Source organism: Phacochoerus africanus, chromosome 3 (assembly GCF_016906955.1).
Source record: "Phacochoerus africanus isolate WHEZ1 chromosome 3, ROS_Pafr_v1, whole genome shotgun sequence".
In the NCBI taxonomy this organism is placed as follows: domain Eukaryota; kingdom Metazoa; phylum Chordata; class Mammalia; order Artiodactyla; family Suidae; genus Phacochoerus; species Phacochoerus africanus.
The window spans coordinates 34,835,583-34,858,554 of NC_062546.1; the positions used below are offsets into that span (position 1 = coordinate 34,835,583).

The window sequence follows — 22,972 nt, forward strand, 5'->3', positions numbered from 1 at the left end:
TTGCGGCCGTGTTATCAGAGCAGAGCCTCAGCCCTGCTCGGGGCCCTGTGCCCAGTCTGAGGAATGCGGGGCTCCAGGTGTCCTTTGTGTCCTTCAGCAGGCCTTGTCGTCAAGCACAGGGACCTGAGCACTGTATTGGTCCCACACTGTATTTCTCAGCAGGCAGTTCCCTTTCCAGAGAGAAGGCCTCCACCCTCAGCCTTTAATTTCTGGGTGGGAGGAAGAGACTCGCGGGGCGGCAGAGGTGGGGGGACTGTGCCCAGAAATGCTGCTGCTGGAAATGCTCTCCCCACCCAGGCTCCCTGTCCCGGTGCTGCCTGCCTCCTGTCACCCAGGGCAGTGCAGAGGGGCATTTGGGCAGGTGAATGGGTTCCTATTCGTGACTCACTGCCCACCACAGATGAGGACAGAGGGTCTTTTGTTGTTAGGCGAATAGGTGGATGCTCAGCCTTTTAAAGGTTTAAGGAGGTCCCATTGTGGCTCAGTAACTTAAGAACCCGACTAGCATCCATGAGGATGTGGTTCATCCCTTGCCTCACTCAGTGGGTTTAGGATCCAGCATTGCCATTGCTGTGGTGTAGACCAGCAGATGCAGCTTGCATCCTGCCCCTAGCCTAGAAACTTCCATATGCCATGGGTGTGGCCATAAAAAAATTAAAAAAAAAAACAACAAAAAAAAACTTGAAGAGGTTTAAAAATACTATTTTCCCAATCAGGGAAAAAGTGATATTTTAACCACCCCACCCCATATCTATTGACCCATTACTCATATTGATAATGCCCAGAGCATAAAAGGTATTTGCGCTGCTATTCTACCCAGTTCTGTACTTTGCATCCCTTTTGATTCTCTCTGGCAATTTCTGAAAGGTGGTCAGTGGCAAAATATTGGCTGCAGTTAACACACACACACATATATGTATACATATGTATGCGCTTTGCATGTATTTATATGTGCATTCTCTCTCTCTCTCTCTCTCTCTCTCTCTCACACACACACACACACACACACATACTGGGATGAAGGACCAAGTTTGTGTTTTCGAGCATGTTTCCAGGGCAGGAGGACTGGCAGCGAGGCCTCTAAAGGGTTAACTGGAAGGGAGCGAATGATGTAATCACTGCAGCTCACAGCCAAGTGCATCTGTTCACCATGAGGTCATTCTTCTGCATGCTAATGATTTGGAAAATCAAGTCTAATGTTTGACATTATCAGAAAGGATATAAATAGTGTAAATCTTTACTTTTGGGGAGCTGCTCTTATAAACAAAAGAGGGGGGGGAGAAATTTCAGCTTGGACTCGAGGTTGCTTTTCCAGAACTGCTTTTAAAGATCATGTCCGGACCTTAAAATTTTGGAGGCATCCACGTCTGTCTGTTGATAAATGGATCTGCCAATCACTGTCGCCGTTGCAGCTAGCAATTTGGCAGTGGAGAGCTATTGGTATGTGTACTTTGATATCTGATTTTAAGAATTCTCAAGTACCTTGCTCAGAGGTCAACAAAGATGGATTTTTCTCCAAGGATGCCTAAAACCAGATTAAAGAAAGGGTTCTTCTCTGGGAACGTGAATCAGCTGCGTTTGCTGAAGATGCCAGCACTGTTAAGGGCTCCTTTCCACGTTAATGCTGCTGCTGGGAGCCAGCAGGGGGAGCACAGATCTTTGTTTATTTGTTATTCCTGCATAAACACATGTGATTTCTCCCAGATGCGGCCAGGAGCACTTCCTCCTCCTCACCATGGGCCAGATTGTAGAGGCTCCAGGATTTAGAGCAAGTGGGAGGACATCCCTCACCAGTTCCATCAGATTCTGCCGCTGTTAATGTGGGTCGTATCTGGAGCTTAAACCAGATTAGTCTGAGTTGGGCTCAGGCTGCCTCTGTGGCTTCCCACAAAACGGCTTCTGCGCTCAGGATGGCTTGGGCACCCTCTGGGAAAGGTGTAGAGTGTTCACCTGCCTTGTCAAAAAGACTTTTTTCCTACAATAAAGACATTAAGTTCCCAGAAGCTGTTGGAAGACTGGGCCTGGAGTCACGGGGTCATCCTGGTGGCCGACACAGTCCCCTCGCAAGGCTGCAGGTGTGTCTCACTCGGTCCCAAAGTGAACCTGGTGGGTGGGTGCTGTTCAGACTGCTTTATGGCCCACCAGTCTTCACCCAGGGAGGGAGCTACACCTAGCTGTCACCTGCGGGACCCCTACGCCAGGCACAGGGACAAAAATTTGGGGTATCATAGGCCGTCCTGCAGTGACGCCACCAAGGCCATCTGCTTGACCGTAAGCCACCAAATCCATCCCCAGAAAGAGCATGAGGCAGGACGGTGTTCCCCATTCAGTGGGGATGTCACTCACAGACTCATCCAGGATGTCCCCATTTTCTCTCCCCTCCTCCCTCCCTGAAAAGTCCTATGAGTCAGGTTTTGAGCCATAGCACTTCTTAGGCATTCGCCGTCCTCATAAATTTGCTGGAACCAGCCAAGGTCATCATAGAACATGGAGCAGGAAGGGGCTTCAGGAGACCCCTGTCTGATTCCACACGTGGTTCTAAGAAGCCACAGACCAGCTTTGAGGGGTGACCCAGGGCCATAGCCTCAGCCCCATCCCTCCACCGCCCCCCGCCCCACAGTGCAGTCGGTGCACTTGTGTCAGCTACCAGCAGCCAAGGCTCAGGTGGTGAGCAACTTCCCGCACGGGGTAGGCTGTCACCTAACAGTGGTCATCAGTGACGCTGGTCACAGGTCCTGAGCAGCCCATGAGCAGGGAGTTTGTGGGTCTAGACAAACTCTGCAGCCTCTCTGGGAGGGGACAAGCAGACACGGTCTCAGAGTCCCTTCAGCAAAGCCGGCTCAGGAAAGCCCTCCCCCTCATGGCTGCCCCCCCCCTCCAGATTTTCTTCGTGCCAGAGGAATGGCTTTTGGGAAAGACACAAGTAGGACTGGCGACCCAGCCACAGGAACTGAGGACACCTCACTTGCCGGGTGATGCTCTGGCTTCAGGTCATTCCTGTCATGGTGGCGGTTCCTGCCTTCATTGGCCAGTGCGCTCGTGGGACTGTGACAGTCTGTGGGGTCACCTAGCAGTTGCAGCTATAGCATCCTTTAACCATCCTCCTGGCACAGACGAGGAAACTGAAGCCCCGGAATATGGCACTTACTTCATTCCGTCAACAGACGTGCAGCAGACGGGTCCACATGCAGGCGGGTCAGGCTCAAGCCTCACTTCTGACATTCTGGGGTGCTGGGAATGCAGTGGGGTCCGGGCCCCGAGCCCTGGAGTGAAGGGAGGAAGCAGATCCCCAACAAGCCCCGGGCTGCCCTTCGCATCCCCAGCTTTGCAAACTGCCCTCCTCGGCGCCTGAGACGCCCCGGCTGCCCTTGCTCCCATGCTCAGATGCCGCAGTCCTCCTGTCCTATCTTGCAAGACATGGACCAGAACCTTCCTTCTGGAGCCGCCTCCCCAGCTACAGGTAGGACATGTTTTCCTCAGAGGGCTGGGCTCTTGTGTCCCCCTGTGTCCTGCCTGTGGTCTCTGCCAAGTAGGTGTCACTCTGCAGACACCCAGAGTCCAATTCTGTGAGATGGGTCTGACAGCAGTAGCTTCTACGCGGTCCTAAATAGTACAATCTTAAGGGCATTCATTAAGGGTTCATCAAGGTAACATGTGTGCGAGGGTGAGGATAGTGCCCAGCACGTAGGGACCCTCAGCAGGCATCCACAGCTCATGTCACCACACCACCTGGCGTCTGGGTTTTTCCTCCCTCTGTCATGTGCAGCCCTCTTCCCACTCGTCCTCCTCCTGTGTCCCCTGTGCCTCCCGATTTCTCCTCTCGTCCTGGATCCCCCTCTGCCTGCATCAGCCCATCTCCTGGAAGAGGGGGTACAAATGGGGCCACGACCCATGAGGAGCTGGCCCAGTGCCCAGCCTGTGGGACAGACGTCAGAGCCACGGCTGCCGGCTGGGAGTAAAGCCCAGAACCCTACCCAGATCCTCCACAAGTGTCCCCCACATATAGGTTTTCTGATGTCACCATCTGTTCAAGGGCTCAGGGCCGCCCACTCCACCCGAGGTGTGCTGGGCTGTAGCTGGGCAGCATTGTCACCCAGCCTGAGAACCACTGAGCACCCCTCACACCCTGTCACCCCTCCTGGCCCCACCCTCCCGCCCACATCACCAAACAGCCCAGCCTGATCCCTGTGCATCTGGCATTTCTTTTAAAAACTCAGATGTGTTTTCTTGAAAGGTAATAAAACATCCATAGGAATTTTTTTCAACCCACGATCCCATCGCCTGAACCCGGCAGTACTGCCTCAGCTGTGCCCTGGGTCACCCTCAAATCCTCAACCAAATTCTGTTTTTCTGCCCCCAACCCCCCTGCAGAGGTTCAGATTCTTCATTCAGGGGCGTGGGGTGGGGGAGTGGCTCCTTTAAAATCTAAGCAGGATTGAGAATCACCATCTTGCATGGCGGTACCTCTGTGCTGTTGCCGTCCCCATTTCGGTGCCCTCAAACTTGTCATTACTTCTTGATTTTCCTCGGCGTATGGGAGGCTTTGTCCTCTGTGTGTGTTTCTTCTCTCTCTAATGGGCTGTCATTGCTTTAGAAAATGACGCATAATTTTCTTGCTTATAGCATATGCAAAAGGAGCACAATAGAAATGCAGGCAGGAAGGAGTCAGGCTTTGCTCTGAGGGGCACAGGTGTGTCTTGAGACCACAGATGTGTGTTGGGCCTGATGCAAGAGACAGAATAAACACCTGTAATTGGGTCTCATTTACCCCCTCACTCCCCGGCCTCTTAGTGAAAGTGGGCCAGCGCTGAGCAGGAGGGCCAGACCTGGATATGGAAGAGGAGGGGAAGCCAGGGGCCAAATGAAGCCAGAGACTGGGCAACACAGTTTGAGTAACTGAAGCTTGATTAGGATGCTTTCCTAAACGGTATTTAGGAATCTAAGGAGAATTCTCAATTGTCCTATTTTGCACATTTTGCCTTGTGCTTTTTCATCCCTTTTCCTCTACAGCTCTTTCTTCCCGGCATTGGCTCTGGAAGAGGAAAGAGAGATGAGACAAGGGTTTGTTCCATGGGTTCTGATAGAAAACGATGGTGCCACCTGCCAAATGTCACTGTCTCCGCACGGGCTCCACCTTCCCTGGGCAGCTGCCACTGAGCAGGGCAGTGCTAAGCAGTACAGGGCCCCATGAAGGGCTCTAGAGACCATGTACTTTGTCCCCACTTCCCTCCTGGAGCTCGGAGTCTTGTTAGGGAAAAGCAGGTACTTTTTTGTGCATCACCAAAGTGGGTTAATTGTTAGTAAGCCCAGATCAGTTAGCTCCAAGCCGTAACTACATATCAGAAAGGTTGATCCAGGAGTTCCCATCATGGCACAGCGGAAACGAACCCAACTAGGAACCATGAGGTTGTGGGTTCGATCCCTGGCTTTGCTCAGTGGGTTGAGGATCTGGTGTTGCCATGAGCTGTGGTGTAGGGCACAGGCGTGGCTCTGATCTAGCATTGCTGTGGCTCTGGCGTAGGCCGGTAGCAGCAGCTCCGATTTGACCCCCAGCCTGGGAACCTCCATGTGCCACAGGTGCAGCCCTAAAAAGACAAAAAAAAATCATAACCAAAACAAGGCGGTTAGCGGTTTGGGTCAGTTGGCTTGAGATTTCTCTGAGCCGAGCTGGGCATCTGCTTCATGAGCCTGGAACGAGTAGCCACTTGCCTGACAGGTATTAGATGTCCCACTAAACATTCTGCCAGCCAGTCTGTGACTTTCCCACGCTGTCTGAGGACAGCAGTTCCTAGAGCAAAAGCCGCGGATGAGAAGAATCAGACGTGGAGAGGAAGAGACCACCCCTCAGAGCCAGCAGGGGACCCTTCTGCCTGGCTGGGACAGAGGCTGGTCCTGGCCTCCTGGGAAGAGGAGGGACCCAGGCCGTTCACTCCCAAGAACCAACAGGATGTTTAATTCGCTCACTGGGAGAGCATGAAGCTGCTGCATTTTCTGTGCACTGTTGCGTGAGGTCAGCCCTGGTTTCGCAGTCCCATGGGGTTTTAAGTGCAAATGGCATCTTCCTCCTGCCTCACTGTTAATGACAGCCCCAGAGACACACAGCAGTTGCCAAGAGATGGCCGGCAAGTACCAAGAATTTGTCTCACAGACCGGTTTTGGAAATGACTCGCAAAGCTTACTTGAAACGACCTTGAGAATTTATTACAGGAGAGTCAGGAGCACCTGACACCCCAGGTTCACGTTCCTTGTGAGCCACGGCTGGGCCTGCATTCCTTCCAGTTTCAGCCATTGGAAGGTGGACCACCACAGCCATCGGCCAGAATGGCCGGGGGGCCAGGAAGATGGGATAGTTTTGCTTGAATTTCTATTTAGCAACAACCAAAGCACAGGCCAAATGGCACCTCTCTTACCAGCACTTAAATCCGCTAATGGAAAAAAAGAATGTTTTATAATCTTTTTCCAGAAGGCTATATGATAATAATCCGGAAGTAAACCTCTCAGGAGCATAATAAAGAGAAAAGCTGGTTCCTCCTTTCCTGTTCGCCTTTAAAGTCCCTCAAAAGGCTGAAAAGAAATCCCTTACAAATGAGAAACATGCGCATCCACTTTGTAAAAAGAAAGATCACATAAAGTGTACGGCATTGACGCGGCCAGAATCCGTTTCTTAGCGCCTAAGGAGCCTGGTAGCATCGCTGCAGAGTGTTGAGCAGAACAGTCTGATCCCGGTCATCTGAGCACTTCCAATCATCAGCCCCAGGTACACCAAGGACACCCCCGCAACCTATGCCCCACCCCAGCTGCCACCCTCCACTGACCTGCCAGAGTGCCCGCCAAGGGCGAGGAAAGCCGCTGGGCCTTCCGGGACTCCCTGGCAGGTTCTGCCACCCCCAGCCCTGACCTCAGGCAGGCCCATGAAACACACCCCGCCTTGTGCCGTTGCCAGAGTGTGTCTGGGCAGGCCCTGTGGCCGGAGGGTTTCCTGCATGGAGGTCCGGGCAGCCTTGCTCCCCAGTTCCGTCCCCAGCGCTGGGGCAGTTACTCCAGGTAAGTCCCCAACCCTCTGTGACATGCAGCCATACGGCTCCCTGAGGCCTGCCACTCCCATCTCGCCGCCCACGGCCACACCTGGGTGTTTACAGACAGGTGAATTGAAGTTGGAATAAAGCTGAGAGACAGGCTTGAAGGGAAATCTGTGTGTCCCCTGCGGGGCAGCGCCACTTACTTTGCTTTGAGGATGGTTGAAAGTGTGTGGCCGTGGCGCCTGTGGACCACAGAGCTGCGCCTAGGTCTTGTGTGTTTCCCTAAAACTGGGAGCCACTTCCTTTGTGTTGCTTTTGGAAGGTGATGGCAGTAGTGCTGCCTAGACCTCTTTTTGCCTTTTTTAATAACAGCATTATTGAAATAAAATTTGCATACCAAAGAAGCATCCAATTAAAGTATGCAATTCAGTGTTTTTAGTATATTCAGAAGGTTGTGCAACCATTACCACAATCTGATTTTAGAACATGTTTATCCCTCCTGAAAGCATAAACCCGCTAGCCGTCACTCCCCTTCCCCCATGCCACCCCCACCCCCAAGCGACCGCTAGTCTCTATGGATCTGCCCATTTTGGATGTTCTGTATAAAAGGAATCAGATAGGATATGGTCTTTGCAGACTGGCTTTTTTCATTTGGCAGGTTCTCAGGGGTCATCCATATTGGAGCCTGTATCAGTATTTTATTTCTTTTTATTGCCAAGTAATATTCTATTGTAAGGATGGGCTGCACTTTGGTTCTGGTCATCAGGTGGTGGACATGGGCGCTGTTGCCATTTTTTAGCTGTTGTGACTGTTGCTGCTGTAAGCATTTCTGCACTGGAGTTCCTGTTGTGGCTCAGGGGAAACCAATCTGACTAGCATCCATGAGGATGCAGGTTCAATCCCTGGCCTCGCTCAGTGGGTTAAGGATCTGGCGTTGCTGTGAGCTGTGGCGTAGGTCGCAGACGCAGCTCAGATCTGGCGTTGCTGTGGCGCAGGCCGGTAGGTGTAGCTCCGATTGGATCCCTAGCCTGGGAACCTCCATGTGCCGTGGGTGAGGCCCTAAAAAAGACCAAAAAAAAAAAAAATCTGTACTGGTTTTCCATTCTGAGATGTAAATTCAATCTGGTAAAATGAACAGCTTCTCCAGGGCCAAGATCTCGATGTTTACATTCTGCGAGATGGCAAAAAGTGGCTGGAAACATCTGTGTCCACGAGGATACTCATTTTCAATTTTTAATTTCATTAAATTCAGTCATAGATCGGTAAAAGTGCATGATAGTCATAGAAGGGGAAGAGAAAAAACAAAATGCCAGAGAAACGTTTTCAGGAACGTTCCACCTGCTTGCCTGGCCTCCTGCACAGGTGGGCACACAATACAGGCACCCTCTCTGCTCGCCTGCCTTTCTGTCCAGCTGTCCTGGCTTTCTGCTTCTGAACCAAAGTTGACGGGCAAGACCAACGACCAAAAAGAAGAAGCCGAGCCCAAAGCCAGGGCCAAGACACAGCCTCTGCTGCTGGGTTGGAAATTCTGGAAGCCATCCTTGGGCCATTTGGAAATGTTAATGAGGCTGGCTAATTCCTCTTGGCCTTGGGTTGCCCGTGCTGAGTATCCAGGCTCCCCCCATCCACCCTGCACCTGTCTCACTCCTCAGCGCCGTTCCAAGGGGTCTGAATGGCCCAGGCAGCTCTCTGATCTCCCGCGCTGTCTGCCTTCCTGCTGAGCATATTTAGCGCTCGCCTGAAGCTAGAACCCCAGTCCACGGTTTCTCTCCCTTGCCTGTGCCAGCTCGCAAAGGCCTTCCCTTCCCTAATTCTCTTGAATTGGTGAATCATTTCCCACACTGACTGCTCGGTGACGAGGACACAGGGAGAGCAGTCACTTTTCTTGTCTGACTCTGCCCAGCCTTGTCCCAGGGGGCAGTCCCGGATGGCAGCCTCGCCTCGGAGATAAGACGCTCCAGCCTTGCTCTTTCTCTCTCCCAGCAAGTACAGCCGGAGAAAACAGGCCGCAGAGAGACGTGTGTGGATATGGGGGGGTCCCAGTTCTTAAAAAGGCTTCGAGAGGCAGAGCCGAGTCGAATAGGACACGTCTCCAGCCAGGATGGTGGTTTACCCTGTTGTCTCTCAGTCCTTGTTGATACTCGGGTATCAAAGGAATCACACGAGGTCCAAGAAGCAGGACATCTTTCTCTAAAAGCGCCTTCACGGGTCTTCGGGGCCTGCTCCCTGTCTGAGCTGCCTGGTGGCCGCAGATGGCCTGTTGGCCCTGAGTTACTCTCGGAGGGTCTCCGGGGTATCTCGCTCAGCTGCTCTCAGGTGTGAGCAGGCCGACCTGGACCCCCAGCACCGCTGATGTGTAAGGAAACTCTGAATTCAAAACAGATAGGACCCCTCCATCAGTGCTTCCCAGCCTTTTTTCATTCTTGCCCACCATAGAGGCTTCTGAGACATTTTTATTTTAGTTTGTCCCCTCCCCTGAAATACCATTTATCTCTTTATTTACCATATTTACACATGGGATTTATGCAAATAAAACGTGCAATAGTTTTGCCCCTCAATGTCATGCCACAACTCCTCCTCCGCCAAAGCTGCAGCGGCTTTGGGGTTTCATCTGCTCTGCTCGCTGCTGTCACCCAGAGCCTAGAACGGTACCTGGCATGTACCAGCAGCCACGTGATAAAAGGATGAGATAATTAGGCTTTGTGCCCCCCACTCCCCCAAGCCAAGCACCATGCACCTTCAAGCACAGTGATCACTTCTGGTGCCTCCAATGCTGCCCAGGTTAGTCGGTGCCTCATGCTGACCCCCAGGGACGTGTCAGGAAGCTGACAGCCCGCTCCTCTGTTCCAAGTACAGGCTCCCGCCCTCTGGTAGCCCTGTCTGTGTGTCAAGGGCAAGTGACATTTGAGCCCCATGGAATAATTACTGCAGCCCCCAACTGTCTCTGCTTTGCATCTCGCCCGTGGATTGGCAGTCACTGAGACATTCTGTTTGGTCCAGCACACCACACCGGGCTGCATCTGGGGACGCACCGGGAGAGGAGCCGGCCGGTCCTCATCAGCAATTACAAACAAGCCCTCCATTGTCAGCCGCGCCATCTGTTTTCTTGGTTCCACCAATCGGGTGCCTGTACGCCCAGCAGAGCCAGGGCTGAGGGGCTGTGGGGGAGGAGAGCCCGGGGAGCCCCTTCGTGGGGAGACCGTTGGCTCACATTAGAGATTGGAGAGGGTCAGCAGCCCGGGGCCCCGAGGAGCCAAGCCCCTGCATGCGAGGAAGACTCAGGCAGAGATGGTCTGTGATGTTCTGTGTTGCCAACCAGAGCTTTGGGGGCAAATGGAACATCTAGGCCCTAGGGCTGTTTAGAGGCCCCAGGGAAAGCATTCTGGTCAAGCACCAAGAATCAGCACAGGCTGGGAGCACTCCGTGTGTAAAGAAGGAGCGATTGACAGTGGCTGCAATGGAGTAGGACAGAGGAACCTACTGCATCATCGCAAAATTCCCAGCCCCAGAGGTTTTGGGAGGTGGGGAGGAGTGAATTGTCGCTGATAGATTGGAGAACCCACCTTCAGAGAAGCCCAGGCTTCTTCCCGAGAGCCCCACCTACAATGGCTCAGGGGCTCCGCCTCCGACGGCATCCGTCTTAGAAACTGGCTCCGTTGCGGTGCCAGCCTTGGCAGGCAAGCTCAGCAGACAATCCAAGTTTACAGCGATGGCCGGGAGGACAGCAGTCTGTGTCACTGATGAATGTCCTTTGTCCGGATTTGATGCTGCTCTAGTGACAGTTTAGGAGTGTGGTGGGGGTTGGGGTGAGGAGCCTCGCACAGAAAGAGGCTGCATTTGCGACGGAAGCCCACTCGAGGAATAGGCTGGCGTGGGAAGATGGGGTGATTGAGAAAAACTATCATAAAGCAAGGACGAGCTCACAGCCCCGCTTGGGTTGGGCGGGATGCTCAGATCCTGCTGCTCTGGGAGTGAGGGTGAGCTTGCGGTCCAGGCTCGCCACGACCAGGTTCCCTTTACACCTGCATGGCATGCTTCCTCCCTGGGGACTGTCATCGCAGGGGACGCCTGTATTGACTTAATACACTGTGTACCTCTCAAAAACCTGTAAAATGAAACTTGAGACGTGTAAACTTGTACACTTAGAAGGGTATCAATTACTTTTTCAGGTCACCCATTGAATTCCAGGTGCCAGTCTTGAAAACGCTTACCTTTGACTATATTTGAGACCAAACCTGTAGGACATGTCAGGCAGCAGGAAGGGACACCACGGTCTGTGCCGCCCAGCATCTGTGGGGCTCCCAACTGCATCTGTCACACATCCTGGGAAAGCTAACGTCACCTTCATTTCACACTTACACATGTGGCCGTGTGACGGCAGCTAGAATGTCCTGCCAAGTCGAATTTCAGGTGGCTTTCCAGTTCATAATCATCTCCAAGGCTGCAGGAACACTCCAGCAGCCCAGGAATAAATGCATTATGAGCACTGTGTTCATTAGTGAGCTGAGCTGTGGGTGTCCGGGCTTGGATTCACATCTCGTTTTATGTTCTTTCCCTTCAGATTAAAATACACAAAGGCCTCGCTGCAATATTTGAACAAGGTAAGACCGATACTTCGGCGGATTGGCTCCACCACCCTGCTCTCGGGAAGGGTGACACAGGCTGAGATGCCCCCGAGGGGTACTGCTGCCTCCCTTCCCCTCCCTTCCCCGTTCCAAGGCTCTGCCCTGCGTGTCTGCGCTGCCCTCCCTGGAAACCCAGCCTCCCTCCTCTCCAGCCAGACCTTTGGGTAGAATCTGACACCAGCACCTGCCATCCCCGAAAATGTCTTTGTCACCCGCCCTTTTGTGTGTGGGGGCCTTGGGGAGCCTGGGGACCCGGGGCTGCCCCCTTTTTTGTTGTGGAGCCTGGAGGAGCAGGATCTTGAGATGGGCCGATAAGACGCGGCACGTGCAGGCTGGCCTTTGACCTCTGGCCTTCATGGGGCCTCTGAGGCCGGGAACGAGGAGGGCAGGTTGTCCTGGGTCTGCTGAATGGAACAGCTGGGACAGGAAGGGCAGACAAAAGCTGGGGGAGCCCAGAGGGTGGAGAACCCGGGTCACTATGGTTTAGGACCCAGAGGGCAGCCCAGCCCAGCAGGTGTGACCTTGGAAGGCCTCCCCTTTCTGCCGCAGTCTGGGGTCCAGGCCCCGTGCGTCCTGTTGGACGACAGCCACCTCGAGGCAATGCTGGCAGAAAACCCCCAGGGGTGGCCCTGGCGTATCCACTCCTGGGCTCACGGGAGGAAGAGAGGCCACATGAGACGATGATGCTGGGGAAGGTCGGGTGTGAGCTGTCTTTTATCAGCATCACACGCAGCAGAGCCGCGGCAGCCGCCCATCTCTGAGTAAATGCGGGAGTGGGAGGTGGGGTCTCAGCCTCTTGGCTGATCCAGAGCACCGGGGCCACTGCCACAGTGAGCTGACCCTCCGAGCCAGCTGCCCCTTCCTAGCCCCTTGGCCACAGAATTGTTCCAACCTGGGCCCACTTGCATCACCTCCAGGGCCACATGAGCCACAAAGCCCAGGTGCTCCTGATGGCCAGGCAGCAGGCCATATAGTCCCCTCCAACAGTGGCATCCGAGTAGAAGGCTTGATTTGCAGGGACCCTCGTATCCACGCACGTCCTCCTGTTCCTACTCCAAAGTGGAAAAGTGGGGCTGTGGTGTCCTTTGAACAGATCTCCTCACCACCCCACTTCCCGCACCACAAACAGGGCAGAGTCGGGGCAGCGTGTGCCAGGGGCCAGGGGTGGAAGGAACTGCCCTCTTTGTGGCCTGCTGGTCCGAAGCTGCCCCCTCCCCATCACTCATGGGGTGCAGTGGGCACGACAGGAGTCTTTGCTGGCTGGGGACGTGCCCCAGTGGAAGGTGGGGGCTGGAGAAATGCAATGCCAGAGGCGGGGTGCAGTGCAGGTTCTCCCTCAGTGTGACCTCTCTGCAGCCCCTGGCGATGGGGCTGCTGCCCTCAGATGCACAAAAAGCCAGTGCTGAGGAGCGTCTCAGCTCAACAAAGTTGGCATTGCTGCCGTGCTTCAGCAGAGGACCGAGAGGGCCCCCCAATGTGCCTCCCTGGTGGGAAGCGTCTAAATATTTCTGTTCTGATCCAGAATTACTTAATATCGGTCCTTTGACCATCACTTTTTCTTTCATTTACCTGCTTTTTTTTTTTTTTTTTGCTCCCCTCTCCCAATTGATCCAATTACAAAGTGGCTACAGTGGCTCCTAGTTAATAACCTGAAGTCACATCCAACTTGAAGTGAAGGTATTTCAAAATGAAATATGACCTGGGGTTGAATCAGGGCTGCCTGCTCCCCTGGACTACATGCGGACACCTGCCTCCAGCTCCAAGGGGTTGGGGCGATGCCCGTTAGCAGCCCATCTCTGCCGAGGATAATGTGTAGCTGTGCTGCCTTTGTCAAGAGTAGGCTGTTTTCAAAGACCAAAACAGCTGGAGAGGGGCTCGGACTTCTCTCTCTGTCTGACCTTCCTGGGGCCAGGCTGGCGGCTCTGAATTTCCAAATAGCACGGGGGCAGACAGTCTGCTCGGGTCCAAGCGTGTTTGCAGGTATTGATTTCAGAGGCTCTCCCTGAAAGTGAGAGGAGATGCTGCCTGTGAATAAGATCACTTGCGTAAATTAATTTCGGAGGCCCCTAATAGAAATGTCAAAGGCCAGAGCCCCGGAAGTGAAGCATGTCGGGAAATGGTTAGAAAGCCTGCTTTTGAGGAAGCTCGGGGTGAAGCCAGCAGAGTTTAAAAATAGGTTCAGGGGAAGGTGATGAAACAGTCCTCCCTCGAAGCACCGCCTGGGGACCCGCCACGGCAACAGCGGCTGGGTGTTGCAGCAGCGGGCGCTGTTCCCCTGAGCAGCCCGGGGTGGCGGGTAGGGGGTGGAGGGGATGACAAAAGGCAGCTTCCTTTCTCCCTCGGGAGCTAGATAGCAGCACCTCCTCTGGACTCGCTCAGTCGGTCCTGCGCTCCCATCTCAGACCCCTTGGGAATAATCGAGTTGCAACTCACGGCGTAAAGTATCAATGTGGGAATCTTCGTAGATAGTAACAGGGCAGATCGGAGCACTGCCCCTGGAGTTTGTCTTGGAGTCTGGGCAGGGATGCTGTGCTGGGCCCCCACCTCCATCACCAGCGCCTCTCCTCCTCCTTCGTCACTTGTCCCTTGGACAGTGAGCCTCACTGAAGATGCAGAGCCCCTGTCACGCTGCAGAGCGAGGCCTGGGAGGATAGACCTTGGCCCGAGGGCTCATTCAGGAGACATCCCTGCATGCGCGCCACCCCGTTGCTCCTGGGAGCCGCACCCTCCCTTGAACCTGCGCCCACGAGGCCTCCCTCTGCTTCCTTCCAGGGCCCTGAGCGCTTTCCCCACGGCGCCTCTTGGGGAGGAGAAGATGGATGAGACCCCCGCTTCCCCAACCAAGCCCCCAAACCCAGACTCCGGTCACGGTGGCCCAGCTGGTGCCTCAGCGAGTCCAAAGCTACAGAGGAAGCCCCCAAATGCGGCGGAGCAGACTTTCAAACCGGTGGCGGTGATATCTCAGGAGCCTGGGCTTCGAAAGAAGAAAAAGTCGCCACCCACCAGAGATGAGCCGGCTGTCACGCAGTGCCTTTGGGGCTGCAGGCGCAGAGGGAACACGAGCTGGTTCCGGGCTTTCCTGGGGTGGGGGCAAGGTGAGCACCTGGCTCTGGACCCAGGGCTTCCTCTCACCTGTAAACCCGTCGTGTTTCACTGGGGCTGCAGAATGCCTGTCAGCCTGTTGGAGGAGCGTTCCCCGCATTGATCCCACTCGCTCTTCTGTTAAGACTGATGGTTTTACAAACTTCATCATCCCAGAGATTGGCTTTCCGTCAGGTCAGTAGCCCAGGAGAAGTTTCACCACCTTTGCTGAATGTTTCCCACCTGGTTCCCAGATGCCCGCTACCTGGGGAGAGGTTTCCTGACCTTGACCCTAACACTGCTGGAGGCCTCCAGGGGGTGAGAGGAAAGCTTCCATCCACAATGCACAGGTGATTCTAGAAACACAGGGTCCTGTCCTTCGAAAGTTCCGGTCGGTCAGGAAGCCTCCCGGTGGCGGTGCCTCATTGCCCTACCCCTCACACAGAGCTTTAGGGTGACATCCTCAGCAAGGGGTTTGTTCCCCCCACTTTTTACCCATTTTGCTCCAAGGAAGGCCTATTGTGCCTGTTTGAAAAAAAAAAAAAAAAAGCTGGGGTCAGCGAGCGTTGGGCAAGGGCTCTCTGCTAGTCACCTAGGCTCTTGCGCCATCTCCAGAGCTAGCCCTGGGCTCAGAACCGGGGAGCCCCTGGCTAAGGGCCCAGAAAGGTCCCAGCGCAGGTGCTTTCCTGCCCCCGCCCCCCTGCTCTTGCACCCATCTCTGGGCACACCCAGCCTGCCTTGGCCGCCTTCTGAGCCCACTCTCCTAGGCAAAGCTGCTGTCCTCCCCAAATGTCACTGTCCTATGGGTTTGGCTAGTCCCTGATCTTTGCAGGAGAAGGGGGTGGACCCAGGAGCCATCCTTGCTTTGGGGACAGTGGGACCGGATTGAGAAAGGCACTCCTATTAGGAGGGGACTTGGGATTCTCAAGAGACTTGGTTTTTCTGCTTTCCAGGGGCTCAGAGGTGGGGCTTGAGGCCAGGCCCACAGCCGGGGGCAGCTGGAGTGCCATCTGAACCCCAGAGAACTGGGGACAGACAAAAGCAGCACTTGGGGCTGTCCTGTAAATAGGCCCAATTTGTTCACTTACTGGGGCTTAATGGCAACATAAAGGGTGACTGGAAGTGACAGCCTTTTTGATGGTGTCAGCAAATGTCACAATTCTTATCTTCCCCTGGCATCCCTTCCCCAGCTTGGAGCTATTTGGGCTTTCTGGTTGGCGCGGTTCAGCCCCCATGGCTCAGACTCACACTCTTACCGCTGTCCCACTTGATATTACAAAGTTGCCAGCCCTCGCTCCTGCAGGAAGGGGCATCGCTCGTCCCTGGGCTCCCCAGTCCCACGTGAGCTCTGATTGCAGCTTCCAGGAGAACATTTCGGCCTCAACCCCTGTTGCAGAATTCTTGGATTTAGTCAAGAGTCTTGTAATCATGTTGACTTCCCCTGGACCTGTGCTCCAAGAGTCCCTTTTCTCTCCAGGAACCGGTCCTCCTGACCTGGAGTAGGAAGTGCAGTTGTAGGTAGCAGGTAAGCAGCCCTTTCTCAACGGCTTGACAACCCCACGACCCCAGGTGACACCAGCAGTTTTACGGCTCTTCTCAGTAACAGTTTTGGTTTGGAGGTTTGGAATCAGGGAACAGGGGATCTGAGCCAGGTTTGTTTGCAATCATGTGGACTTGAATCATTTTTGCTATTTGGGGTGGAAAATTGAAATGATCAAGTGTTTGGTTTTTTTTTTTTTTTTTTTAACTTAGAAAAGCAAATATTGTGCTTTTGTAATAAATGCCTTTCAGCAAAATTGCCAAGGGTCACTTTTCCGGTGGGGACCCACCTGAGCCACAGTGCTGAGTTGTCACATTAGTAGGTCAGCCATCTGTAAACTGAAGTGGCCCTAATTAGCCCAAAATGGTTAAGACCTGCCAGCCTCCAGGCAGGACGAGGACGGCCCCCTCACGTCTCGGCACGCTGATTTCCATTGGCAGCAAAATGCTGCTCTGCAGTCTTCCTGCATAGGGTACTTAAAAAAAATATTAGCAATTCCACAAATGACGACATTTTAAATAGCACCACCTCACGCAGACAGCAGGGAGGACATTTAGCTTGGGTAGGTGACCGTCACAGTGTCTTCTTAGGTCAAGGCTGCAGTTCCCAAGAGCCACAGCGAAGGAATGGGCTTCAGCCTTGACTTTGGGGAGGGGCTGACCAATCAGACCCCAAGCCTTACCCCCAAGAGTCTGCGGATCTGTAGACAAGGCACATCACGTCTTCCCAACCTTCCTCAGGTGTGAACACCCGCGCCTTGTTTACTGTCACATTTGTGTCCTCTGGAGTTTGAGGGAGGCTGTCACGCTTACTGTGATGTCTTACACATAATTGTAACCTTATAGCTGCTGGAGGGAATGTCCACATTCGAAGGCAAAGCCAACCACATGTTAGTTGCACTCAGTACCTATGTATGACAGACACATTAAGTGAATGTTTTCAGGTCAACAATATTTAGTACATGTAAATAAGGACAAAATTTGATAAATACGGTAAATTAAGTTATAGCGTGTCATTTGATTTTTACTTTGCTCTCTCTCGTTATTTAATTTTCCTGATGCTCTGCATCAGGGCTTGTGCCTAGGCAGTAGAGACCTGGTCTATAACCCACTTTGCAGGTCGTGTGCACCCCGATGCGCCGATGGAAGGGGCTCATGCCCAGGGACACCCATGGCTGCTGACGGCCACTGCCTGGCTCTCCAATTTGCCCTCTTTCTCTCTTTAATTCTGATTTACTGTGACAACCTAATAAAGTAGAAACACAGCACTTTGTTTCTTTTTGTTTTCATTATAGTTTGTAGAAAAAGTTTATCCTGGCATCTAAGAAAAGATGGTTTACACCTGTTATCGGAGGAAGTTGTTCAAAAGGTTTATTTTTTGTCTTTTTAGGGCTGAACCCACGGCATATGGAGGTTCCTAGGCCAGGGGTCGAATCAGAGCTGCAGCTACCAGTCTACACCACATCCACAGCAACTTGGGATCCAAGTCATATCTGTGACCCACACCACAGCTCACGGCAATGCTGGATCCTCAACCCACTGAGCGAGGCCAGGGATCAAACCTGCGTCCTCATGGATGCTAGTCAGGTTTGTTAACTGCTGAGCCATGACTGGAACTTCAGAAGCACTTGTTTTTAACCAGAACCTCAATATGTATCCAAAACGGCAGTCAGGATGGAGATAGGGAGGTATGTGAACATGTTTATGTAAAGGTGACCTCCCAGTTCATGACATGAGATGCCCACACCCATCCACAAGAGCACCGGAGTCCAAGCATCATTGACCTCGTGTGTCCAAGTCCATCCTCGCTTCATGATTGAACAGGTCCACAGTGAGCCCGGGCCCCGGCCCCATCTCTCCAGGGCAGCCCTCTGCACCAGCCACCCTTTCAGGGTCCGGAGCCCCTGACTCTGATGAGCAAGAGCCAGACATTGAGGGTTTGTCTTGTGAATAAGTGACAGACGAGACATAGTAATGCCTCCTGTTGGGCTGAAGCCAGGTCGTGGCCCTACCTCAGGACAACCTGGCCAGGTGGCCTCTGCCAGCCTCCTGGGCTACTCCATGCTCTAGACAGCAGGGGACTTCCAGGACATGAGACAATCAGGCTTTGTGAAAAGCATTCATTTGTCCATTTAGCAAATATTTGTTGAGAACCTGTTACTTACAAGACATTCTATTGACCTCAGCAGAGATCTGGGTGTCTTCCTGGGAGCTGAGTGGAGCCTGAATCAGTTGGCTTTGTTCAGCTTTTGACTAATAGCAAGACCTCATGTGAAGGTATGTTGTGCCTTTAACATTTGGTTCCTCATGGAGTAAAGTTCAATGCAGTTGGAGAGTTTCGCCGCTAGAAGCCATGGTTCCCAGGCTTAGGCTTGGAATCTTGGAATCATTAAGGAGGCTTCATAAGATCCTAAGTCATGCCCATGCCCCACCCAGATTCTGATCCATCAGGTCTGGGCAGAAGCCCGGCATCTGTTCTTTTTAAAGCCCTCTAACCATTCTGATCTGCAAATCCATTGGGGTTGAGGCGCTCAGGTCAGCCCACTGCAATGCGTGGGGCAGCACTCACCTGGCCCCCTCCCCCATGTGTATCCAGGAGGGGATGGGGTGGGGGGGGCCATCAGGGAAGGAGCAGCCTACTCAGTGCAGCACCCACCCTCCTAACAACCCCACTTTTGCCCCTGGCCCCAGCCCCACCATCCATTATGGATTCTTCTTAATTCAAAAAATGGTCCTTTGACTTTCAAAGGATATTGGTATGAAAGTCTCACAATGCAGCTTATTGTCTTATTTATAAAAAAAAAAATTGGCGGGGGTGGTGGAGGGAGGTGGTATTTCCCTCTTCATACTTCCTGTGAGTGATCCTGCTCATCTTCGAAAAATACTCATTGAGTCTTCGGCCGTATCTTGCAGACCTTCTGCAGAATTCCAAGCAGAATCAATGTCTAGTGGTTCTGAAAGGGCCACTGCTACAAATAACGCTCCTCTTGGCTTTTGTTACGTGTCAGAATCCAAAGAGAGAATAGCCTTTAGGTACACCCGGGTCATGGTATGATGATTTTCTCAGTATACTAGAACCCCAGCAGCTTTTATGGTCCATGCTGAGGCGTATCTCTGAGGGAAAAGGTCAGGCTTTATGTCTGTTCACTCTGTACGCATTCGAGCTGAACTTATGGTCCTGTGTCTGTATGTGAGCTAAATTGAGGCCACGTCAATTTATTAAGTTTATGTCAAGGGGAACTATTATCGCTCACTCTTCTTTCTATAAATGGAAAATTCTTTTTTTTTTTCTTTTTTTGGCTGTCCTCACAGCATGCACAAGTTCCTGGGCCAGGGATCAAACCCAGGCTACAGCAGAGACCTGAGCCACAGCAGTGAGAGCACTGGCTTCTTAACCCACTGAGCCATGAGGGAGCTCATTAGAGAAATAAGAGTTCGATGAGAAATCACGTATCTTCTTTTAAAGTCAAGAAGTGAGGGACAAAGGCACTCCTCTCTACAGGAAGATCAAGTGTGCTCCAGCACTCCCTGATTGTAGGTTTTCCTATTCTCATGGTGCCCAGTTGTGCTAATGGTGTGAGATCACACCTCCTTTGAGGTGGGGAGCTTATGGAGCCCTCTTAAATGATAAAGTACCAGAAAAAAGTAGCTTTGAGATGGGATTAAGATGGTGGAATAGAAGGATTGGAACTCAACCTCTCTCCTAAAAAACAACAAAATTCACAACTAAAGGCTGAGCACTCTTCACCCAAATGGACCGGAAACCTTAAAAAAGATACCCTACTGCAGGAGAAAAAGAGGAGGACACATCAAGAGGTAGGAGGAGCGATTTCACGATATAAACAACCCCGTACCTCCCAGGTGGGAATCCCCACAGACTGGAAACTAACTGCTTCACAGAGACTCACCTACAGGAGTGAGAGTTCTGAGCCCCACATCAAACCCTCACGTGTGGGGGTCTGGCACAGGGAGAAAGAGCTCCTGGAGCATCTGGCATTGAAGGCCAGTGGGGCTTGTGCACAGGAGCTTCACAGGACTGGGGAAAATGGAGACCCCATTCTTAAAAGGCACAAACAGACTTTCACGTGCACTGGGTCCCAGGGCAAAGCAAAGACTCCATGGGAATCTGGGTCAAACCTGACTGCAGTTATTGGAGGACATCCTGGGAAAACAGGGGTGAATGTGGCTTGTTGTGAGGGAAGGACATTGAAAGCAAAGCTCTCAGGAATATTCAGCAGCCATGCCTTTCTCTGGAGGTGGCCATTTTGGGAAAATCTGGCCCCACCCATCAGTCAGCTGCTGAGAAGCCCCAGGGCAAAAAGCAATCCAGGTGGGATCACAGCCCCATCCCTCAGTAAACAGGCTACCTAAACACCCCTCAGGCACACAGCTGCCTCTAATCCCATCCAGACTAAGCCCCACGCACCAGAGGGATTAGAATCAGCTTCACCTACCAGTGGGCAGGCATCAGCCCCTCCCATCAGGAAGCCTACAGCAAGCCCCCCATGCCAACTTCAGCCACAAGGAGGGCAGACACCAGAAGTACAAGAGGCTACAACTCTATTATCTGTAAAAAGGTCACCACACCAAAAACCTATAAAAATGAAAAGACAGAGAACTGTCGCTCAGATGAGGGAGAAAGGAAAAACCCCAGAAAATCAGCTAAGTGAGGAGGAGATTCTTAGCCTCCAGGAAAAAGACTTTAGACTGTTGATGCTGAAGATGATGCAAGACATTGGAAATAAACTGGAGGCAAAGATGGATAACTTACAGGAAACACTGACCAAAGAGATACAAGATATAAAACAAACAAGAAGAGATGCAAAAAACAATCACTGAAATAAAAAATTCACTAGAAGCAGCTAACAGCAGAATACAGGAGGCAGAAGAACGAATAAGCAAGGTGGAGGACAGATTAGTGGAAATTAAAGATGCAGAACAGAAAAGAGAAAAAAGATTGAAAAGAAATGAAGAGAGTCTCAGAGAACTCTGGGACAACGTGAAATGCACCAACATCCGTATCATAGGGGTGCCAAAAGGAAAAGAAAGAGAGAGACAGAAACAATATTCCAAGAGATAATAGCCAAAAACTTCCCTAACATGGGAAAGGAACCACTCATTCAAATCCAGGAAGCACAACGTGTACCATATAAAATAAACCCAAGGAAGAATACACCAAGACACATATTAATCAAACTGACCAAAATTCAAGATTTTCTCTTTAAAGCAGTTAGGGAAAAGAAAAAAGTAACATACAAGGGAACCCCAATAAGGTTATCAGCAGATTTTTCAACAGAAACTGCAGGCCAGAAGGGAGTGGCATGATATACTTAACGTGATGAAAGGAAAAAACCTCCAAACAAGATTACTTTACCTGGCAAGGCTCTCATTCAGATTTGAAGGAGAAATAAAAACCTTCACAGCTAAGCAAAAGCTGAGAGAATTCAGCAACACTAAACCAGCCTTAAAACAAATACTAAAAGAACTTCTCTAGGCAGAAAAAAAAGACAGCAACAGGAAACAAAAATTCCACAAACGACAAGATTCACCAGTAAAGGTATATATACAGTAAAGATATGAAGTCATCCATGCACAATTATACCACCAAAATCAGAAATCATGAGAAGAGGTGAGTACAAATGCAGGACACTGGAGATGAACTTGCAATTAAGAGACCAACAACTTAAAACAATCTCATATACATATAGACTCTTATATCAAAACTTCTGAATAACTGCAAACCAAAAATCTACAATTGATACACAAACAAAGAAAAATAAACTCAAATACAACGCTAAAGATAGTCATCAAACCACAAGAGGAGAGAACAAGAGAAGAAGGAAAGAAAAAAGAGCAACAAAAACAAATCCAAAGCAATTAATAAAATGGCAATAAGAACATACATATCAATAATTACCTTAAATGTGAATGGACTAAACACCCCAACCAAAAGACATAGACTGGCTGAATGGATACAAAAACAAGACCCATATATAAGTTGTCTTCAAGAGACCCACTTCATTTCTAGGGACATATACAAATGAAAGAGGATGGAAGAAAATATTTCATCCAAATGTGGATCAAAAGAAAGCTGGAGAAGCAATACTCATATCAGAAAAAACAGACTTTTAAATGAAGAATATTTTAAGGGACAAAGAAGGTCATTACATAATGATCAAAGGATCAATCCAAGAAGAAGATGTAACAATTTTAAATATCTATGCACCCAACAATATATAAGGCAACTGCTAACAACCTTAAAAGGACAAATTGACAATAACACAATCATAGTGGGGGACTTTAACACCTCACTTGCAGCAATGGACAGATCATCCAGACAGAAAATCAATAAGGAAACACAGGCCCTGAATGAAGCATTAGACCAGATGGACTTAATAGATATTTATAGGACATTCCATCCAAAAGCAACAGAATACACACTCTTCTCAAGTGCACATGGAACATTCTCTAAGATTGATCACATCCTGGGCTACAAATCCAACCTTGGTAACTTTAAAAAAATTGAAATCATATCAAGCATCTTTTCTGACCACAATGCTATAGGACTGGATATCTACAACAAGAAAAAAACTGCAAAAAACACAAACACGTGGAGACTAAACAACATGCTGCTAAACAACCAATGGATCACTGAAGAAATCAGAGAGGAAATTAAAAAATACCTAGCAGCAAATGACAACAAAGATA

The 22,972-nt window shown here is 51.2% G+C and overlaps 1 protein-coding gene across 4 annotated transcripts in view; it reads left to right on the forward strand.

Annotated features, from left to right (window-relative positions):
• The window catches only part of RALGAPA2 (Ral GTPase activating protein catalytic subunit alpha 2), a 271,866-nt gene extending 254,334 nt beyond the window's left edge, over positions 1-17,532 (forward strand). For 2 of the 4 annotated variants that reach the window (XR_007133912.1, XR_007133914.1), the window contains 3 exons: positions 1,705-3,460; positions 11,581-11,620; positions 14,417-17,532. Coding sequence is in view for 1 of the 4 variants with exons in the window: in XM_047771595.1 (XP_047627551.1) it covers positions 11,581-11,585 (5 nt within the window). In the remaining 3 variants the exon portion in view is untranslated. Of the gene's footprint in view, positions 1-1,704; positions 3,461-5,010; positions 5,404-11,580; positions 11,621-14,416 lie in introns of those variants that run through there. The other 2 variants (XR_007133913.1, XM_047771595.1) reach the window with 2 other exon arrangements.
• Positions 17,533-22,972: the final 5,440 nt, after the last annotated feature.